Genomic DNA, 17,999 nt, shown 5'->3' on the forward strand with positions numbered 1-17,999 from the left:
CACTTGAAGTGAAATTTAAATAATTAGTTAGATTTAAGTGAGGTCTGGCCTCAGAAAATACTCCAGAAGTGACGACCTGGAGGGTCCCCTGATTAGGATTAAGAAATAGAAATAAGGTATACCAAATGTCATGAAAACGGACTGAAAAGAAAAAGAAAAAACGTAAAATATTTTAAGAAAACTGTAAAAATGATTTTCATATAACTAGACATAATACGTTATAAGGAAGAAAACTATTCTATTTTTCTTATACATTCCTGTACAAAATTTATATATGTACACGTTTATTACAATCCAATCAGAGAAGCTATAAATCTTAATGCTTAAATAATACCACGAAATAATTATTGTACTTGTCATAGTAGACGACCCAATTCTTCCAATTCCAATTCTGAAACAAAAAAAAAAGAAATTAAACAAAATTATCGACGATCGAGTAACACGAAGGACAGAAAGGATATATACATATCACTCACTCACTCATACACAGAGAATTCCTCTCCAAAATTCAACTAATAAAAGCTGAAAAGAAGACTTTTTCAGTTGCTTTTGTCCATTGCAGACAAATGCAACTGCATTCCACACCATCATGGATATCCTTCGAAACGACGGAAAATTTGAAAAAAAATTTTTTTTTCCTTTCCTCCAGAATGAGAAACTCACAACGGAAACAGAAAAATAAGAATGTACTCGACAAGCAAAAGCTTGTGCAACTAGGAAGTAACATTTTTTTTCTACTTTTTAGTTGCTTTTGTCGATTGCAGACAAAAGCAACTATTCCCACAATGGGCATGTCACGTATTCATACGTGTTCTCTATTTTTTTTTAGAGAATTATCATTAACAAAAAAATGATTGATAAAACGATTTATGGTTCGGGATCATGACCCACGACCAACGTTAATTTTTATTCCCATGAACAATTTTAATAATTATTCACATGACCAATTTTAATTTTCAATCACAGGAAGAAACCGATTTACAATACACGAAAATTAATCGAAAAATATATCATTAATTCTGGAAGCATTTAATTGGAAATCCGTAGAACACAATTAAAAATGAACTTCAGGTTTTATTGAAACAAACAAGCCGATACATGAAAATTCATTAAAAAAATATAATTAATACTAAAAGCATTTTGAGCTTAAAATTAATAAATACAATTCAAGATCGATTTCAGTCATTAATCACACGAACAAGCTGATTCCCATTGAAATAAAATTTATTGGAAAAATATAGTTAATATGAAGCACAGATTTGGCATTATAAATATATGAAAACAAAATATATACCAACCAACTGGAAAAAGAAGCAAACACCTGAACACACCAATGCTTCGATGACAATCAAAAGATACCTGAAAATAATTATGATAGGAGTTAGAGATAGTTTAAATATTAATAAAATAAATATTTGCATACTTACCCTTATAATGACGAAACCTGCATACTGGAACAACCCAGACAGACCTATGAAAAGAGAGAGACGATTATGTAAATAAATCAAATGAAAATAATACATTAATTATAAAATAAGAAGATAAACACTACTTACCATGGGCAACATAACCCCAGCTGTCAAACCACCGGTGACAGTTCCACCACAGCGCATAAGGCTATCTCACATGCAAAGGCGAACAACCGCCGCTCTACTGTTCAAGCAGCAACTACAACGCTACCGCATCTGTAACTAATATATAATTCAATTATAAAATTCGCTATTATCGATACTACTAAAATGCAATTAAAACATTATTAAATGATAAAAATTCACAAGTATCAATGATACTACGCTTTAAATAAAATATGATTATAATGCAATCCCAATTTCATGAGAAAAATCAAAAGCGAATTCAATCGAATGTGGAATGTCAATAAAAATGCAAAATAGTAATTAAAATTATCAAATGCCTTATAATAATAAGAAGACATGGAAGGCAACAAGCAAAACGAATAAAAGAAGTAAATAATTATGTCCACAGAGTCTAACCAAAAATTATCATCTTGGTGTCGCCGGTCACTAAGTTTAATACAAGCATTATAACAAATACAAATAAACAAATAAATACGGGACCAGTAAGGAGCCCACGAAACACAAATAATTCGGGACCTAGAAGGAGCCCACAGATACAAGAAAACCTAATGATTATAAACGAACTGACCTGTGATATTAAGACAGGGTAAAAACCGCGATAACGAGGGACGATCTCCTGAGAACATACGTTAAAAACTGTCAAATTCCAATTCTTTGCCAGCAAATATAATTCAAATAATAAATATGAAAATAATGCAATTTCCTTCAGGCACATGTAAGACCTGACAATGATTCAAATACAATTCAAGTAACAAATATGATAATAATTCAATTTCCTTCAGGCACATGCAAGACCTGACAACGATTCAAATACAATTCAATTAATGAATATGATAATAATTCAATTTCATTCAGGCACGTGTAAGACCTGACACAGATATATTTTATTCAGGCACATGTAAGACCTGACACAGATTCAAATATAATGCAAATAATTCAATGATAATAAATAAATTTTCCTCAGGCGTAAATAAGACCTGACACAGAAACACAATTAATCACATAAATAATTATTAAATTTTATTCAGGCATGTCTAAGGCCTAAAACATAGAAAATGAAAAAAAATCCGATTTTTTCCGATTATGCATCGGGTACTCTCCCAACTGAGCTATCCGGCTCCTAGCCATTTCTTCCATTCACTTTTCTTGCCTATATGGAGCACCGCCGTCCTTCATACGGCATACATTTTTACATCTTAGAAGGGAAGTTTATATAGCGTTCCACATCTTTGTGACGTCAAAGGAGTCGTTGGAGGGGATTTTGGATGAGGTAGGAAGGGGAACAGGATAATTCTCCATATAATTTTTGCGAGAAAAATTACTGAAAAAATGGATAGTCCAGACCGGGACTTGAACCTACCTCGACCCTATGTCGAGGAAATATATATAGGACGTATGTTTCGGGGAAACATCGGGGATTCCCGGTATTAAAGAAGACAAAATTTGTCATTTGATTGAAACCAATTCGAGCATTGAAAATCGTCGGATCGAAATTGAAACAAATGAATAACAAATGAATGAAGAGCAATAGCTCTTTTAATATAAGGGGAACTGCGTTACCCCCTAAGATGACAACATAGCTTTCTCCTAAATAGAAAATTTTCCATAGAATCGATTATACATTAATCGATTGTTATTATTCTGGCCGTGCGTCCGTGCAGTGAATTTATCAGAATAGCCGGATCAACTGGACCGGTGGACATATTAGAGTACAAAAGCTTTGGCAGTTGGAGGATCATATCGATTAATTGGTTCTATTTCGCACCTATTGCCGTACTTAACAGTTGGGTGACAATGCCTAGAGGTCCGAGGGGAAGAAATGGGGGAATATTCATTTCAGAGGATGCGCATCGTTATCGTATATAAACGAAATGTCCAGGGAAGAGGTGAGTATTTATGACAAATTGCCGCACATTCAGAAAATGTTTCAAATACTACGAACATTCAATTGCAGTTTTTACCATTGTTGTGGGGCTCGAGATAGACCTTGTACAGCTAGAGGCTATATTCTCGACGGTACCGACCAAATAGTCCTGACGAAACCTCACTCTCCCCTTGCTGTGTTCGAGGAAATTAACTGTGAAGCCTTTAAAGAAGAATTAGAGGCTGCAAGAGTTTCTTCCGACGAAGACCATCGCGTAATTTATGATCGAGTAGCTTTAAAGTGAGTATTCTGTATATACATTATCTATTGAAAAAATAGAGTGCAGGCTTTCTCAAATTCTACAGAATTATCAATATCGAATTCTTTTAATTAAGTAAAATTCTTTGTCAACACACTGTAACGCGACTAAAACTACGCGACTGTAAAGTAATTTTTCTGGCACGCCTCGCGTGCCTAAAACAAACCGTTTCCACACATTGGGATGAAAAAATCGTTTGATCCTTATAATAAATAGTTTTTGGCTTCTGGGCTCCTATTGCTGGTCTTCGACTCGTGCTATAACGCTTCCAACCGCCAAAAACTACTTTTTTCACAAGTATCGAACGATTTCTATTTTATGATGACAATGCGTGTTTAGAAAGTTACTTTTTTGCATGAAGAAAAGGTAATTGTAAGAATTGTAATTGTAAGACTTTTTAAGATTCTGCATTGTAAACAAAAATTGTGAGTCAAGTCCAGCGATAACAGTCCATTTGGTAGGTTTTAGTTAACAAGATCGTCCGCGCGCGATTCGCAGACGCATTGATTCGAAATGTTTGAGATTTATCCGCGGAATCGTGATGAAGGGTCGTTTTCCTCTTACGGGTCTTATGCTTATGGTCAATCAAGATATCTCAAGATATCTCAATCAAGATATTTCAAGATCGATTTCCTTTCTCCTTCTTATATTAAGATACTTGTAATTTAAGCAAGGTCAACAAATTGCGATAAAGATCTCTTTTGTAGAGAATCTGAAGAAATGTAAGAAAGGAAGAATTATAAGAATTATGCTATCTTCATTGTGAGAAAAATAATTCCACGTTGAAGCAATAATAACGATCCACATCGAAATGGTTAGTTAATATCTGAAAATAGTTACTATTAAAATTCCGCTATCTCAGTTTGCACTATCCTCCTTGTATTTGGCATTTTTTAATCACATCACGGCTGCCAGCATTGTAACATTTGTATCAATTGGAAGATCCATGGGGCGATCGCACAGTGAGAGGCACCCGCCTATGCCTCAAACACTAGAACATTATGTGAATATAATAAATAGAGAGACATGGCGAAACTATCGCCAGTACCCTCAAGGAAATCTCACTGTCCGTACCATTGTCGTCAATCCGACGACGACACTGACCATTTTTGGGGATCGTGATTTCAATCACGAAATGACATTCATAAATTGAATGTCGATGCCACCTTCAACGTATGTCCCAAACAACTCCCAATACATCAATTGTTAACAATAATGGGAAATGTTAAATAATGAAGTGAGTTACTGATTTATTTATGAGGTATTTTTATTTTCAACTGTAAATTCATATAATTCAAGACATATTTTCCAGGCTGTACCACTGGCGTGGGCCTTAATGACGCGGAAGTCGCAATAAGCGTATATAGCCGTTCTTGAATATTTCAAAAATCATTTAGCGCCAAACATTGTAAGAACAGTGGTTTGCCAAGATTACGAGATCGGCTTGAGAAATTGTACGTTTATCCTAACGTCCAAATCATCCACTGCTGGTTTCATTACACTCAGATGAATTGTATTTCGCGCCTCTTCCTAGAGATCCATAGGTAGTAGTCGCACTCTACACCGATGTCGCCACAAAGTCTTTAAAGTATCCCAAATTTTCGGGGACTGACCTATAGGCCTGCGTATACTCATTCTCTTTCTTTGTGCCGAGTCAGTCATAAGTCGAGAGAATATTCAGCAACAATAATGCCGAGTGAAAAGAGAAAACGTTCATTAATCGAGAAGGACGACGACTGGCAACAGAAGATGAAACAACTGAAAGAAACAGTTTATCGCCAAGAAAAAGAGATTGAAGCGATTAATCGTGGTAACATTCTAGTTTAGTTATTCGCTTTGCAGTCGTAATGAGGTGCCATAGATAAGTTGTCATGCCCCCCCCCCCCTGCGACGCCAAAAAAAAAGAAGAACAAGGAGAAAGTTTCAGGGGCCCTCTCTTGTTTTTTGTTTCGTTTCTTCAACCCTCCTTGCCGGTTGGGTTAGAGTTTGAAGTTAAACGTGCTCCTCAGTGTTCTCTGCCATCAGCCCTTTCTTCTTTTCAGTCCTGCTTGTTAGTTGGATTTGAGCAAAGGGACTAACTCACAATTTTTTCCCCTTGTTTATGAATAAACCAGGGTATACAGAGGAAAGTGGATATCGACGCCCGCACCAGGATGACTATCGAGATGTCTATCGACGCAATAGCTGGCCCAGTAATACGACTACGACGCTGGTGATTTTCATTATCATCGCTATTATTCTCACGACAGGCGAAGTATCAGTTGTGATCGTCGATGAAGGGATTCAGTGTTGAACGTTACAACCACGGAAGCCCACCTCGAGACAGATCTCGCACCCGCTCCCATCAGGGAAACCGCAATCGTAACAGATCTCGCAGTCGTTCCTATGAAAGAAATGTCAGTCGAGCCAGATCTCGTAGTCATCGCCACCAAAGGAGCGCATCTCGAGTATCAGACAAGCAGACACGCGTCGCCAGGTTCGTAGCAGCTCGACGATCCCCCTAAGGATGACAATAAATCCTTTGTTGAGGAGGACACACAGACAGATGCAGATCTCCAAGGGAGAGGCAATGGAGACTCCCGACCTGATGGTCAGCAAGTCAATCAACGACGCCCGGGATAACGGAGATGGCAGCACCGGTCCCATTCTCGTCGATGCCGATGGTAACCGGACCAGTCACTGCTACAGCCACAACGGCTACGCTAGCTCCAACTCCTCAGGAAGCAGAATTATGCCCAGATATCATAGAGGCTATTGGTGAGAGAATTCATCCAGAACGAAAATTCGCCCAGGAAATTCACTCATTGTTGGCAGTGGGCGTTGAGAAGGTAGTGACAAAAGGTCTTCCTACAGAAAACCGAAAAGCATTATTTGAGAAATTCCTAATGCCAAAGAATTGTATTTTTTTGGACCCTCCGAAGCTCAATGGAGCTCTCTCTTTTCTCCCAGAAACAGTGACTAAGCGAGACAAGCGAATTGTAGAAAAGCAAGAAAGAATTGCGGCCAGCATTTCGGGTCTCTTAGAAGTGATCAGGAAACTTTCTGGTGTGAAAGAAAGTGAAAAGATATTCCTCACCGAGATCACCGAGTTACTGTGGGGCACTGTACACTTGCTGTCCGATTTTCAGTATGTGGAGTCGAACGTTCGCCAGGCACTCATTTAAAAAAATGTGAAACCGAGCATGAAACAGGCTCTCCAAATGACGGCAGTCGATGAGTGGCTTTTCCGAAAAAAGTTAGCTGAAGATATTAAGGAAGCTAAAACAGTTCGTGAGACTGGTAGAGAATTGGAAAATAATCCTCTTTAAATGCAAAACAGCAACGCGCAAAAACTCGAGAGGCGCGCGTCGTCGCCAGACGTTCAGATCGAACAATCAGTCGACGGGCGGACGCGGGAACGATCACCAGAAATAGAAGAAAGACTTCACCCAAAGATAAGGTCAAAGGTCAAAGTTCGACGAATCACCAGTATCAACAGCAGCAGCAACAACAAGAGTATGGCATTGAAGAAGCAGGATTAAGCGTGGTGAGTTCTCTGGCTGGTAGACTGAGGTTTTTTCTGCCAAGTTGGCTGGAGATCACATCTGGTCCACTAATCTTGAGTTGGATTAAAGGATACAAGATTCCGTTTAGATCAAAAGTAATTCAGAATTTCACACCATCTGAGCCGGCATGGACACCAAAGGATGCCCTTGTAATTCAGACACAATTGAATGAGTTGATTCAGAAAGGCGCCATAGAAAAGGTCTTCGATGTAGTGGACAGTATGTCTCACGGATATTCTTAGTCCTCAAACCAGATGGCTCTCAGCGGTTTATCCTTAATTTGAAAAGTCTCAATAAATGAGCCGGAATATTTCAAATTAGAAGACAAGAAAATTGTTAAACGATTGTTGTTCCCCGATTGTTTTATGGCTTCTTTGGAGTTACAAGATGCTTAATATTTGATATCGGTCGAAAAGTCGCATCGAAAATTCTTACGATTTATTTTCAATCGACATTTATATCAATTTTCTTGTTTGCCATTTGGATTGAGTACGTCTACACTGCGCTCGCCTGGTTATATGTCGGTGATTTACCTAGACGATATTTTGATATTGGGTGGATCTTTTGAGAAATGCCAAGAAAATTTTCAAGCCATTTACGACTTACTGGAGAGATTAGGTTTTTTCATAAACGAGAAAAAGAGTTAGCAGATGCCTGCCATTCGTATAAGGTTTTCAGGAAATAATTACGATTCCAAGGAAATGGTTGTTGAACTCCCCTCAGACAAACAATCCAAGCTGAAACAAGAAATTAAGAAATTTCAAAAATTGGAGAATTGTAAGATTCGAAAATTTGCATCGTTTGTCGGTACATAACGCTCCTGTTGTGGGACTTTGAAGTATGGGGAGAACGGATATATACTTAGCAGGTGATTAACGAATTTTGGGATGAAACAAATTTTAATCATTCGAGAACTGTTTAGGATAGTTTAGGAATGCATTTTAATAGTTTAGGAATTAATAGTTTATTAATAATTCATTATTTTCTATAAGGCGTATAGTTAGCAGATAGTACCATTAAATATTGATTAAATCAGTCTTAAACGATGTAAAATAATTTGGGAAGACTAAATAATGTGGATTTAAGTTTAGGAATCGACAGTTATTTTTTCATTAATTCTTTTTCTAATTCTAACTGTGGAATCGATACGCATGCGCAGAGGGACAATAATCAGCTGTGCCCTGTTTACAGTATGAGGTTGAGTAAAAATAACGAAAGTAAACCCGGAAGATTATTTGTTTCATCATATGTGAAATACCCAAATTGAAATTGTATTCATTCCGCGCGGGAGAGGAAAATAAATTAAAGTGGAACAAATATTGTGGCACATTTTTATTCCTGACAAAATTGAGAAAAAAAACTTTGTGTATGTACACGTGAGGGGAGAAAGAGGTGAGTTAAAGTTTTTCGCTTATAAAATTTTCGATTGAATTTTCTATAGGGAATGCGATGAAGAATTCCTATAGGATTTTTCCCTGTACGCTTTTTTTCCATAAGATTCCATACGGTTTTTTTTGCATATTTTATTCTGTCATAGGTGCCGGTGATCACGCGATTCTAACCTCACTTCGCTCGGTATAATCGCGGATTGCAGACCCCATGACATAAAATAGTATCAGAACACGTGTGTGAAATGGCTCACGGGATTGTCCAGTTCACCTTCGACTCGTGTCACAAACCTTCCGCGAGCTAAAAAATCCATCACGCACTTGCTGCCATCTCCTCATGAACCATTGAAAAATTTTATAGAAAATCCTATATGGACCATTTCCATACATTCATGACCCTTCACATTCAGCCTTTTTACATTTGTCAAGTGAAAATATGTTGAGTAAATCCTTTCCTTTGGAACCCAATGTTTCTGGAGAATTCAATAATTTTTACTTTTGTATTATTCTATGAAAAATTTCTGACTTCGTACCATCGTTAAATCGGCTGCTGTTTCTTCACCTGATTCTTCCGTATCATGTGCAGGTGGTCATTACTTTTACCATTTTTGCGGAGTAGGTAGCGGAAAAGCACATGAGGACATGAGGACTCAGAGTTTCACTAGAGATGTCCTCGACGAACGCTGCTCACATCTGATGGTGGAATATCGTTATCTCGTTAAATCTTATTCACGAGGAAGGAAGAGCCTTGGTTGCTTTTAATTTAGGTTTGTACAATATTTCACTCATACTTTTAGATGTTGCAAATCCTAGATTTCCTGATTAGATATTTTTATTCAACATTTTTTTGTACAATACCCTTCTTTGATGATCATTTCACAACGATTAATTTATTGTCTTCAGGTCATGGGGCGTCCAGCAAAGGTGCCAAGTGATGAAGCCATCGCCCTTTTCATCAAGGAAATGAATTACTTTAAAACAATCCATATTCCACCGACAGGCCACGAAGTGTGCAAGCGGATCAGCCAACCAGTGGGAGGAAGATGGAAACCTCATACAGTGTATACCCATGTGGCTGAGACCAAGCGAAACGACTTGCAGGCTGCTCGTGAGAGATGTGGTGTCTTCATTGAACCGCCAGCGCTGCGGAAAACTGATGAAAAATTAGGACACAGTGATTGTGAGACCTCCGATACCATTCCAGTGTGCAGCGATTTCGAGAGTTCTTTCAAAGACTATGGTGCTTTCTCCGATGATGCTAATTTAGAACACTTCCATGTGCTATTGTCGTCTGAAACCTGGGACTTGATCAAGCCGGATGACAGTCGACAGTCCACGATGAGGAGGTTGAAGGCAGGACAGTGGGCCAACCAAATCGGCAATGCCTTTAACTGGAGGTACAATCTACCCTGCGCATTCATTGGAAAATGGTCTCAAGTCATGAAGGAAGAGAACGGGACAACCAGGGTGAACTTCCGAGCCCAATTCAAAAGTAAAATATGTGGCAATTTTTTCTATGGATCAGCAAATTATTCAGGAACGGGAAACCTGACTCTAGAAATTCAAGCTCGCGATACTCATCACCAACCTCACGAAGATGTTAAACGTCCATTAAATGGCGCTGAGCGAATTAACGTTGGAGACGATCTGATCAAAAAGCAACCAGAAAATTATAGAAAAGAATTATTGCGACATAATATGGAATTTGGAAAGTCTATTCCGACGACGGTGAGAAAAGGATATATCTATCGTCAAGCCCAAGCAGATGCTGTCAAACGGTTCTACGGAATTCCTAAAGGAGATAAACGGGATCAGTTCACGATTATTCGGGATCTTCTGGTGGACCCTAAGTATTCTTCCAACATTATCGAGCTCTGCCTTCACCCGTTCCATCTCATCTATTGTACAAACGAGCAATCGTACGTTTATAAAGAATATCGTCGAATAACGGGAAGGCCCAAAATTATGTCAGATGCAACTGGAACTATAATTAATAAATTCGAAAAAGCTCCTGGACTATCAACAGGCCATGTATTTTTATATACAATCACCATCAGTTTCGAACGGAGAACGATTCCCGTATACCAGGTAGTAACAGAGCGACAAGACGCACCATTCTTAATCTATTGGATAAGCCGATGGATTAAATCATGTAAAGTTTCTGCACCTCGTGAAGCCATAAGTGACCAAGAACGCGCCCTGATGTTGGCACACTGCCAAGCATTCAATGGAATGACCATTAAGCAATACGTGGATAAGGTTTTTGAAGGACGAAAAGCTTTTTCCAGCCATGACAGTGATTCGCATTGACATAGCCCATTTTATGGCCGCTGCTGCTCGTTTGGAATGCTGGCGACATAAGAGCAGGTTTAGGTTGAAACGATTCTACATGAGAGTAATTGCTCTCTTAGTAGATTGCAATTCTCTCAGAGAATTTCAATTGGTGTTCATCCTCACATGCTCTCATTCCCGTCAACGACTATCCTATTCAATTTCCAAATGCAGTTCCTTTATGCAGTGGCCACATGCTAGAGGTAGGGGAATCGGAAATGACTGCGGAGCTGGCACGGATGAATTTAGAAGAATGGATTTCTCTGCGTGGACCCATAATTAATAATCTTCAGGACCTAAGTAATAATGAGATGCTGGAAGTCCCACCCAATGTCCAGGAATTACCTGAAGAAAACACTGCATTGAACTCATCAGTTGCACACGCTCGGATCAAACGATTGATTCGTTTGGTAACACCTGAAAATCCAGAGAGCATTCCAGGCGAAACAGAGAATGCCCTTTACTTCCCTCCGATCGTCGACCAGCTAGAGAGAGTCGCTAAAGAATTCCCTCTCTGGAGCTCAGCGGTTCTACCAGATTCTTATGGACCCGATCACGCTTCGACAGCTGCTCAAGAGGGGTACTTTAATCAATTGAAAAATCGTATATTCGGCCATATAACGCTCCCCTGCAACCTCCACAAATTCTTTAAGGAGCATCTGAATGACATTGCTGGTGATCAAGATGAGTTAGGAGCTGAGTTGAAAGATTTTGTTCATCGATCAAAGGAAAAATCCTCACTGCCACCCAAACTCGACGAATTTCAAGACTTTCCCGAGACTGGGTCTCAGCAAAATGACAAGGTCACTGCTCGTTTTCCACCAGAGCCCGACGAATTTGGAGCTTTTCCCGAGACTGGGACACAGAAAAATGACAATGTCACTACTGATTTGAAAAACCCTTGGGAAGACTCAGAATTTGATGCAAAAATGCTATGGCGAGGAAAAATGAACGATTATTGCAAAAGTGACTATCACCACAATGCTACATTGATTGGAAGTTCGCAGACTTTTTCTGCTGATATAAATATGAATACGGGCGAAATTTGCTCTGAAATTTTGAATATTGAGGAGGATTATTCATTTGGATTAGCGAAGGAGAATTCGTCAGCTACGGATAACAATAATAATCAATTTGATGACGATGCAAACGAAGAATTGATAAACAACAATCGAGTTGGCAACAATTCATCAAGTTTGCTTGACACTGATCCAGGCTTCTTAAGCACCTTGAACAAAGAATGTCAGTATGTCCCAAAATCCAATTCCACTCCATTAACGTCCGAATATTATGATAATGACCCTAAAGGCTGTCGGAAAGCGTCTAGAGGGAAGAAAAAAGGTAGTTATTTCGTTCCATGCCCACAAATCAAAATTTCTAATAAAAATGGAGTATGTGGCAGAAGGGTGCATTTCTACCAAATGGCTCGGTTTGTCCAATCGTCAAATGGGATAGCAATTAAACTGGTGAGGACGTGTGGGTTTGATAGTTTAGCACACGTACTCGAATACGCTGCTTTGGACGACCCCAAGTATGCTCTATTGCTTGAAAATTCCAGCAACGATTTTTTAAAATTTGTTGCGGATTTTCTGAAGCACGGTGTAACTACTACAATTTTTTTGCGTCGATGTGCTCTTCTCTGCAATCACTATGCGGTAAGAAGACCTCGAAATAGTACTTCTCTGGATCCTTATACTTTGGATTGTGAGGATACCCTTACGAAGATTTGGAAACAATTCTATGGTGAACCAGTGGCACACCGTCGAAGTGAGTGTAACAACATTTACTGTCCAGTCGGGACCTCGGGGCCGCTGTATGATTTGGCTCTTAATCATCGCATAATTTCCGATAAAGGATTCAGAGAGGGCTTGCCTCAAGCAATTGACGCATTCCTAACTTGGCAGTGCAAAAAAGTCGGCTGTGGAGGTACAGTGAACGAGACACTTGTCTGTGCACCTTGTTCATTGAGCTAGATATTCGCGACATCAGAAAAGGCAACGCTAACAAAAAATTAGCATGCAAGCTATACTAAGCTATAGGAGATATGCCTGTTCAATTGGATATAAGGGAAACCTATAGGTGAGTGATTTTGATGCTGAAGCTCTAACAGTTGATCAGTTATTGATCCATCCTTTGCTCTCTGCTTTCAGATTAATAGGGGTAATCGAGTTTCAGCCTAAAATGAAGCACTTTGTAGCTCATTGCCGACGTAGAACTGGCGATTGGCTATAAGTCGACGATTTGGGCTCAGGACCTCGCACAGAAGGTGATAATGTTAATGTGATCCCATTTGGTGCTATCTCTATTTGCCTATTAAATGGAATGAAAAGTACCTGCCGAGCTGACGTATTCAGTGCAGTATGAGAAAGTAGTTAAGTGATACATCAAACGAAAAAAAAAAAATGACGAGAAAATCTATTAGATTGATGTAACGTTTATTTGTGGGAAACTTCGCTGTGATGGGATTGTTACGAGAAAGAAATTAAAAAGACTGTTATATCCTAAAAGTTTAGTATAAGGTTCACTTCTTTAGTTTGAACAACTCAATTCGAGTTTAATGTAAGAGCTCTAACCGACAGTATTTGAATTTTTAAGTCAATATTTATAAAAGTGTTTGGATATTTCTTGATATTTAATTTGATATTCATTGCCAGGTGCTATACGTATGTATTTGTATAATAAATACAAAGATGAATGCCAATTACTTGCAGAACTAAACATTTAATAGTAAAACTCACTGTTTGTTGATCCGATTCGAATAGTTTGAGACAAATTTAAACGATTAGGATTAAAATAAAAAAGAATAGTCGATTGCAATTATTTTTTATTTTTCCGGGCTTTCGCTCTCTTAGCTTCCAATTTTCAGCTTTGTGAAATTCATTAATTAAAGTTCCAGTTGCATCTGACATAATTATGAGCCTTCCTGCTACTCGACGATATTCACTACAAACGTACGACGATATTCGCTACAAACGTACGATTGCTCGTTCGTGCGATAGATAAGATGAACCGAGTGAAGGTGAAGCTCGAGAATCCTTTTATGTGGATGTAAGGGAATATTCTGTTATGTGAGATAAAGTGGATGAAACACCATGGTCTGACGTACTTCCCCCATATTTCCATGAATATTAGTTCTATATTAGTTCTATATTATTAGTTCTATTCAATATTAGTATCTATTCAACATCGCGTCTGCCATTTAATGTAGCATCTTCATAATAATATATATAACATCTATTCGCAGTATGAGCACGTATGCGTTTATTCTCATCAATATACACGCACTTTTGTCATTCGGGTATCATCGTTATTTTCTTTCTTTTTTCCAAAGTTTTTTTTAACATTTTTTTCGCTACTTTTCTTGTTCTTTCCAAATCGAGTTCCCTATTATAATAACTGATTGAATCTCACGCACTCGAAGAGGAGCGAACGCTTTCGCAAATGACACGGCACCATTGAAATTCATATTATCCAATCGTTCTTAACTCATTCATCCTTGTATCCTTATATCTTATATTTTCAATCAATTAGATATTTTAATTTGTTCTCATTCACTTCATTACATATTTGTATACTTCTTGTGTTTTTTCGAGCGTTTATCATCAAAAGATTTTCCACTCATAAAATAGGAAGAAAAAAAAAGAAATGATTTTCCAACTTTCCTTATTCCTGATTCAGTTTTCCAACCAAGTAAAGAAAGTATTTAATCTCCAATCCCCAATACCTTTTATTCACTATTTGAATTCCATAACTTCCTGAATCCTTGATTAGTAAGTAACGAGAAAATAAAACATAACTTGACGTTTTACATATTTTTTAATGATTTGAATCATCATTATCACCTTAACAAATATCAGCTACTACTACAGGTTCTCGTTATTGTTCTGGCCATATTATAATCAGCAAAAAAAAATTAATGATTAATTGTAAACAGTGGGTGGAGCATTCTCTCCCTTTGCTTCGGAACTCTTACAGCCGTTTATCGTCTCGTTATCTGCATTTACCATTATTTCAATTTTTTACTTTGAATGAATTTGAATTTTTTGTTATGAATTTTGTTACACAAGCATTGGTTCAAGGCTTCTCAATTAAGCATCGAACTTTGATAGCGTGTTTCACACAATTCCATTTGAATTTTCCAAGTGCGCTTGTCCGTGGTTTTTTGTATTCAATCTTAGTTTATTCAAATGTTAAATTTATGACTCATTTTGTTTTTTGCCTTTTAAATTGCCAACTCGAGGATTCGTGGATAGCCTTTTACAATCGTACAATCTCTATTGAGGGCCATTTAAAAGATGTTTAACGTCTTCGTGAGACTAGTGATGCATATCGTGAGTTTAAATATCCAGAGTGGAACTCCCCGTTCCTGAATAATTAGCGATTTCATAGAAGCGATTGTCCCAAAGGTTCACTTTCACAATAGGCTTGGAAGCCCAACGGAAGTCCGAAGAAGGAGACGCTTTCGCCACGTTTTACGTTTGCTGGACCTGAGGACGATAAATAGTTGGCGATAGCGTTTAAGGTAGTGAAAAATTTGGTGAAAAATTCTTTGTAGAAATTAATCTAGGAATTCATAATAAAATAATAATGAAAATCGTCAGGGTTATGGGATATTTCATAAACATCCAGTTTCACTTCGAAGAAGCAGAAATAACTTCCAGTAATACAACCAAGTAACTGTAAGAATTGAAATGTTGAAGAAAAATATCCAATCAAGACATCTTTGCAACATCTAAAATTATTTGTGAAATATTCTACAAACCTAAATCGAAAGCGGCCCTTCCTTCCTGGCGCACAACTTTGAACGAGATGACAATACTCTACCATCAGATGTGAGGAGCGTTCATCGAGGACATCTCTGGTGAAACTCGGAGTCCTCATGTGCTGTTCCACTACCTACTCCACAAAAATGGTAAAAGTCTAACCACCTGCACATAATCAGGAAGAATCTGGTGACAAAACAGCGGCTGATTCAATGATAGTAGGAAGTCAGACTGTTTAAGATGAGAGAAAATCCTGCTCTAAGAAACGAATTATTGATTCATGATCTATTATGGAAATTTCAAATGCAAAAAAATATTGGCGACACATTAAGAAGATTGGAATCCATTATAAAATAATAAAATTGTAAAAATTATTCAATTTTCCAGGAGTATTGAGTTTTAAAGAAAAGGATTTACTCAAAATAATGAATAAGTAGGTCAACATTCACATATGAAAATGGTCCATCGGATTTTCGATAGCATTTTTCCATGGTTCATGAGTAACCAACTACAAGTGCATAATTGATTTCTCGGTCTGTGGGAGGTTTGTAACCCGAGTCAAAGGTGAGTTTTACAATTCCACGAGCCAAAAATCCATTGTTTCGATACTATTGTATGTCATGGGGCCCGCAATCCGCGATTATACCAAGCGAAGCGGGGTTAGAATCGCGTGATCACCGGCACCTATGGCATAATGAAATATGCAAAAAAAACCATATGGAATCTTATGGAGAAAAGCGTATAGAGAAAAATCCTAGAGGAATTATTCATCGCATTCCCTATAGAAAATTCAATAGAAAATTTTATAAGCGAAAAACTTCAATTCACCTCGTTCTCCCCTTACGTGTACATACACAAAGTGTTTTTTTTTCAATTTTTTCGGGAATAAAAATGTGCCACAATATTTGTTCCACTTTAATTTATTTTCCTCTCCCGCGCGGAATGAATACAATTTCAATTTGGGTATATCACATATGATGAAACAAATAATCTTCCGGGTTTACTTTCGTTATTTTTACTCAACCTCATACTGTAAACAGGGCACAGCTGATTATTGTCCCTCTGCGCATGCGTATCGATTCCACAGTTAGAATTAGAAAAAGAATTAATGAAAAAATAACTGTTGATTCCTAAACTTTAAATCCACATTATTTAGTCTTCCCAAATTATTTTACATCGTTTAAGACTGATTTAATCGATATTGAATGGTACTATCTGCTAACTATACGCCTTATAGAAAATAATTAATTATTAATAAACTATTAATTCCTAAACTATGAAAATGCATTCCTAAACTATCCTAAACTGTTCCCGAATGATTAAAATTTGTTTCATCCCAAAATTCGCTAATCACATGCTAAGTATATATCCGTATGGGGAGAGTGTACATGAGGACCATGGAGCGAGAGCGTTTCCTGGCCCTGGAAGGCACAAGCGACAACTATGAAGCTCTGATGACATTGTCGCCGAATTTATCGGATGACCTAGAGTGGTGGTTTATTATGGAGTGGAGTATTGATCATGAAAAAAATCGAATAATGAATTTTAGTCCTGTAGTTGAGATTTTTTCCGACGCTTCAACCACCGGTTGGGGAGCTGTTTGTAACGACGAAAGAGCTCATCGCGATGCAACGAAAGAGGCCATTGGAATGGAACAGATAGTAATTCCCTTTTATGACGAAAATTCTCTCGTTTGCCCGGCATCCGCGCGGAAGTATACTTAGAGAGAACCGCGGATATTAGAAATGGAGAAAAGAAGCTTTGGATCTCTTATAAAAAACTACATAAGGCTGTCGGAAAACAGACATTAACTATATGGATTAAGATAGTTTCAAAAGATTGTGGTAAAGAGACGGAGAATTTTAGAGGGCATAATAATAATAAAGACATGTACCAACATCAGCTGCCCAGCGAATTGGTGTCAACATTGATGCCGTTTTAAAAACAGCTGGTTGGACAAAGAACTCCCGAACCTTTGCTCGTTTCTGTAATCGCCCTATTTCAGACGACAGCTCGTCCTTTGCTTTAGCGATTTTGAGCTCAGCTTAGAACTGGAAGTATTCAAATATTTATAAACATTTTATTATTGTTATTTTGTACGTGTTTGGAAGAAACGTTTCACATTAAAACATTGTTTAAACAGAACATCGATGCTGAATATTCTTAGCGTAAATTTCACCGTAAAATAACTTGA

General features: G+C 37.8%; 1 protein-coding gene and 2 long non-coding RNA genes across 3 annotated transcripts; 1 reads left to right on the forward strand and 2 right to left on the reverse strand.

Moving 5' to 3' along the window:
• Positions 1-285: 285 nt before the first annotated feature.
• Positions 286-1,645, reverse strand: LOC105272628 (uncharacterized). The gene is made up of 4 exons (XR_892796.1): positions 1,557-1,645; positions 1,428-1,471; positions 1,299-1,359; positions 286-391 (listed from the first exon to the last, which is right to left on the reverse strand). It is a non-coding gene; the product is annotated as an uncharacterized lncRNA (long non-coding RNA).
• Positions 1,646-11,156: 9,511 nt separating this feature from the next.
• On the forward strand, positions 11,157-13,726 carry LOC105272630 (uncharacterized). The gene is made up of 2 exons (XM_011314830.1): positions 11,157-13,121; positions 13,193-13,726. The coding sequence occupies exon 1, from the start codon at positions 11,237-11,239 to the stop codon at positions 13,013-13,015; it is 1,779 nt and encodes a 592-aa protein (XP_011313132.1). The 5' UTR covers positions 11,157-11,236; the 3' UTR covers positions 13,016-13,121; positions 13,193-13,726.
• A 462-nt stretch (positions 13,727-14,188) lies between these two features.
• Positions 14,189-16,913, reverse strand: LOC105272631 (uncharacterized). Its single transcript, XR_892797.1, has 3 exons — positions 16,634-16,913; positions 15,805-15,970; positions 14,189-15,529 (listed from the first exon to the last, which is right to left on the reverse strand). It is a non-coding gene; the product is annotated as an uncharacterized lncRNA (long non-coding RNA).
• Between the last annotated feature and the right edge of the window lie 1,086 nt (positions 16,914-17,999).

The sequence above is a fragment of the Fopius arisanus genome, unplaced genomic scaffold (genome assembly GCF_000806365.1).
Source record: "Fopius arisanus strain USDA-PBARC FA_bdor unplaced genomic scaffold, ASM80636v1 scaffold00224, whole genome shotgun sequence".
NCBI classification, from domain to species: Eukaryota; Metazoa; Arthropoda; class Insecta; order Hymenoptera; family Braconidae; genus Fopius; species Fopius arisanus.

What these genes read in the sequence shown, in the direction of transcription:
- LOC105272630 (XM_011314830.1), top strand. Translation starts at nt 11,237, where the DNA reads ATGCTAGAGGTAGGGGAATCGGAAATGACTGCGGAGCTGGCACGGATG.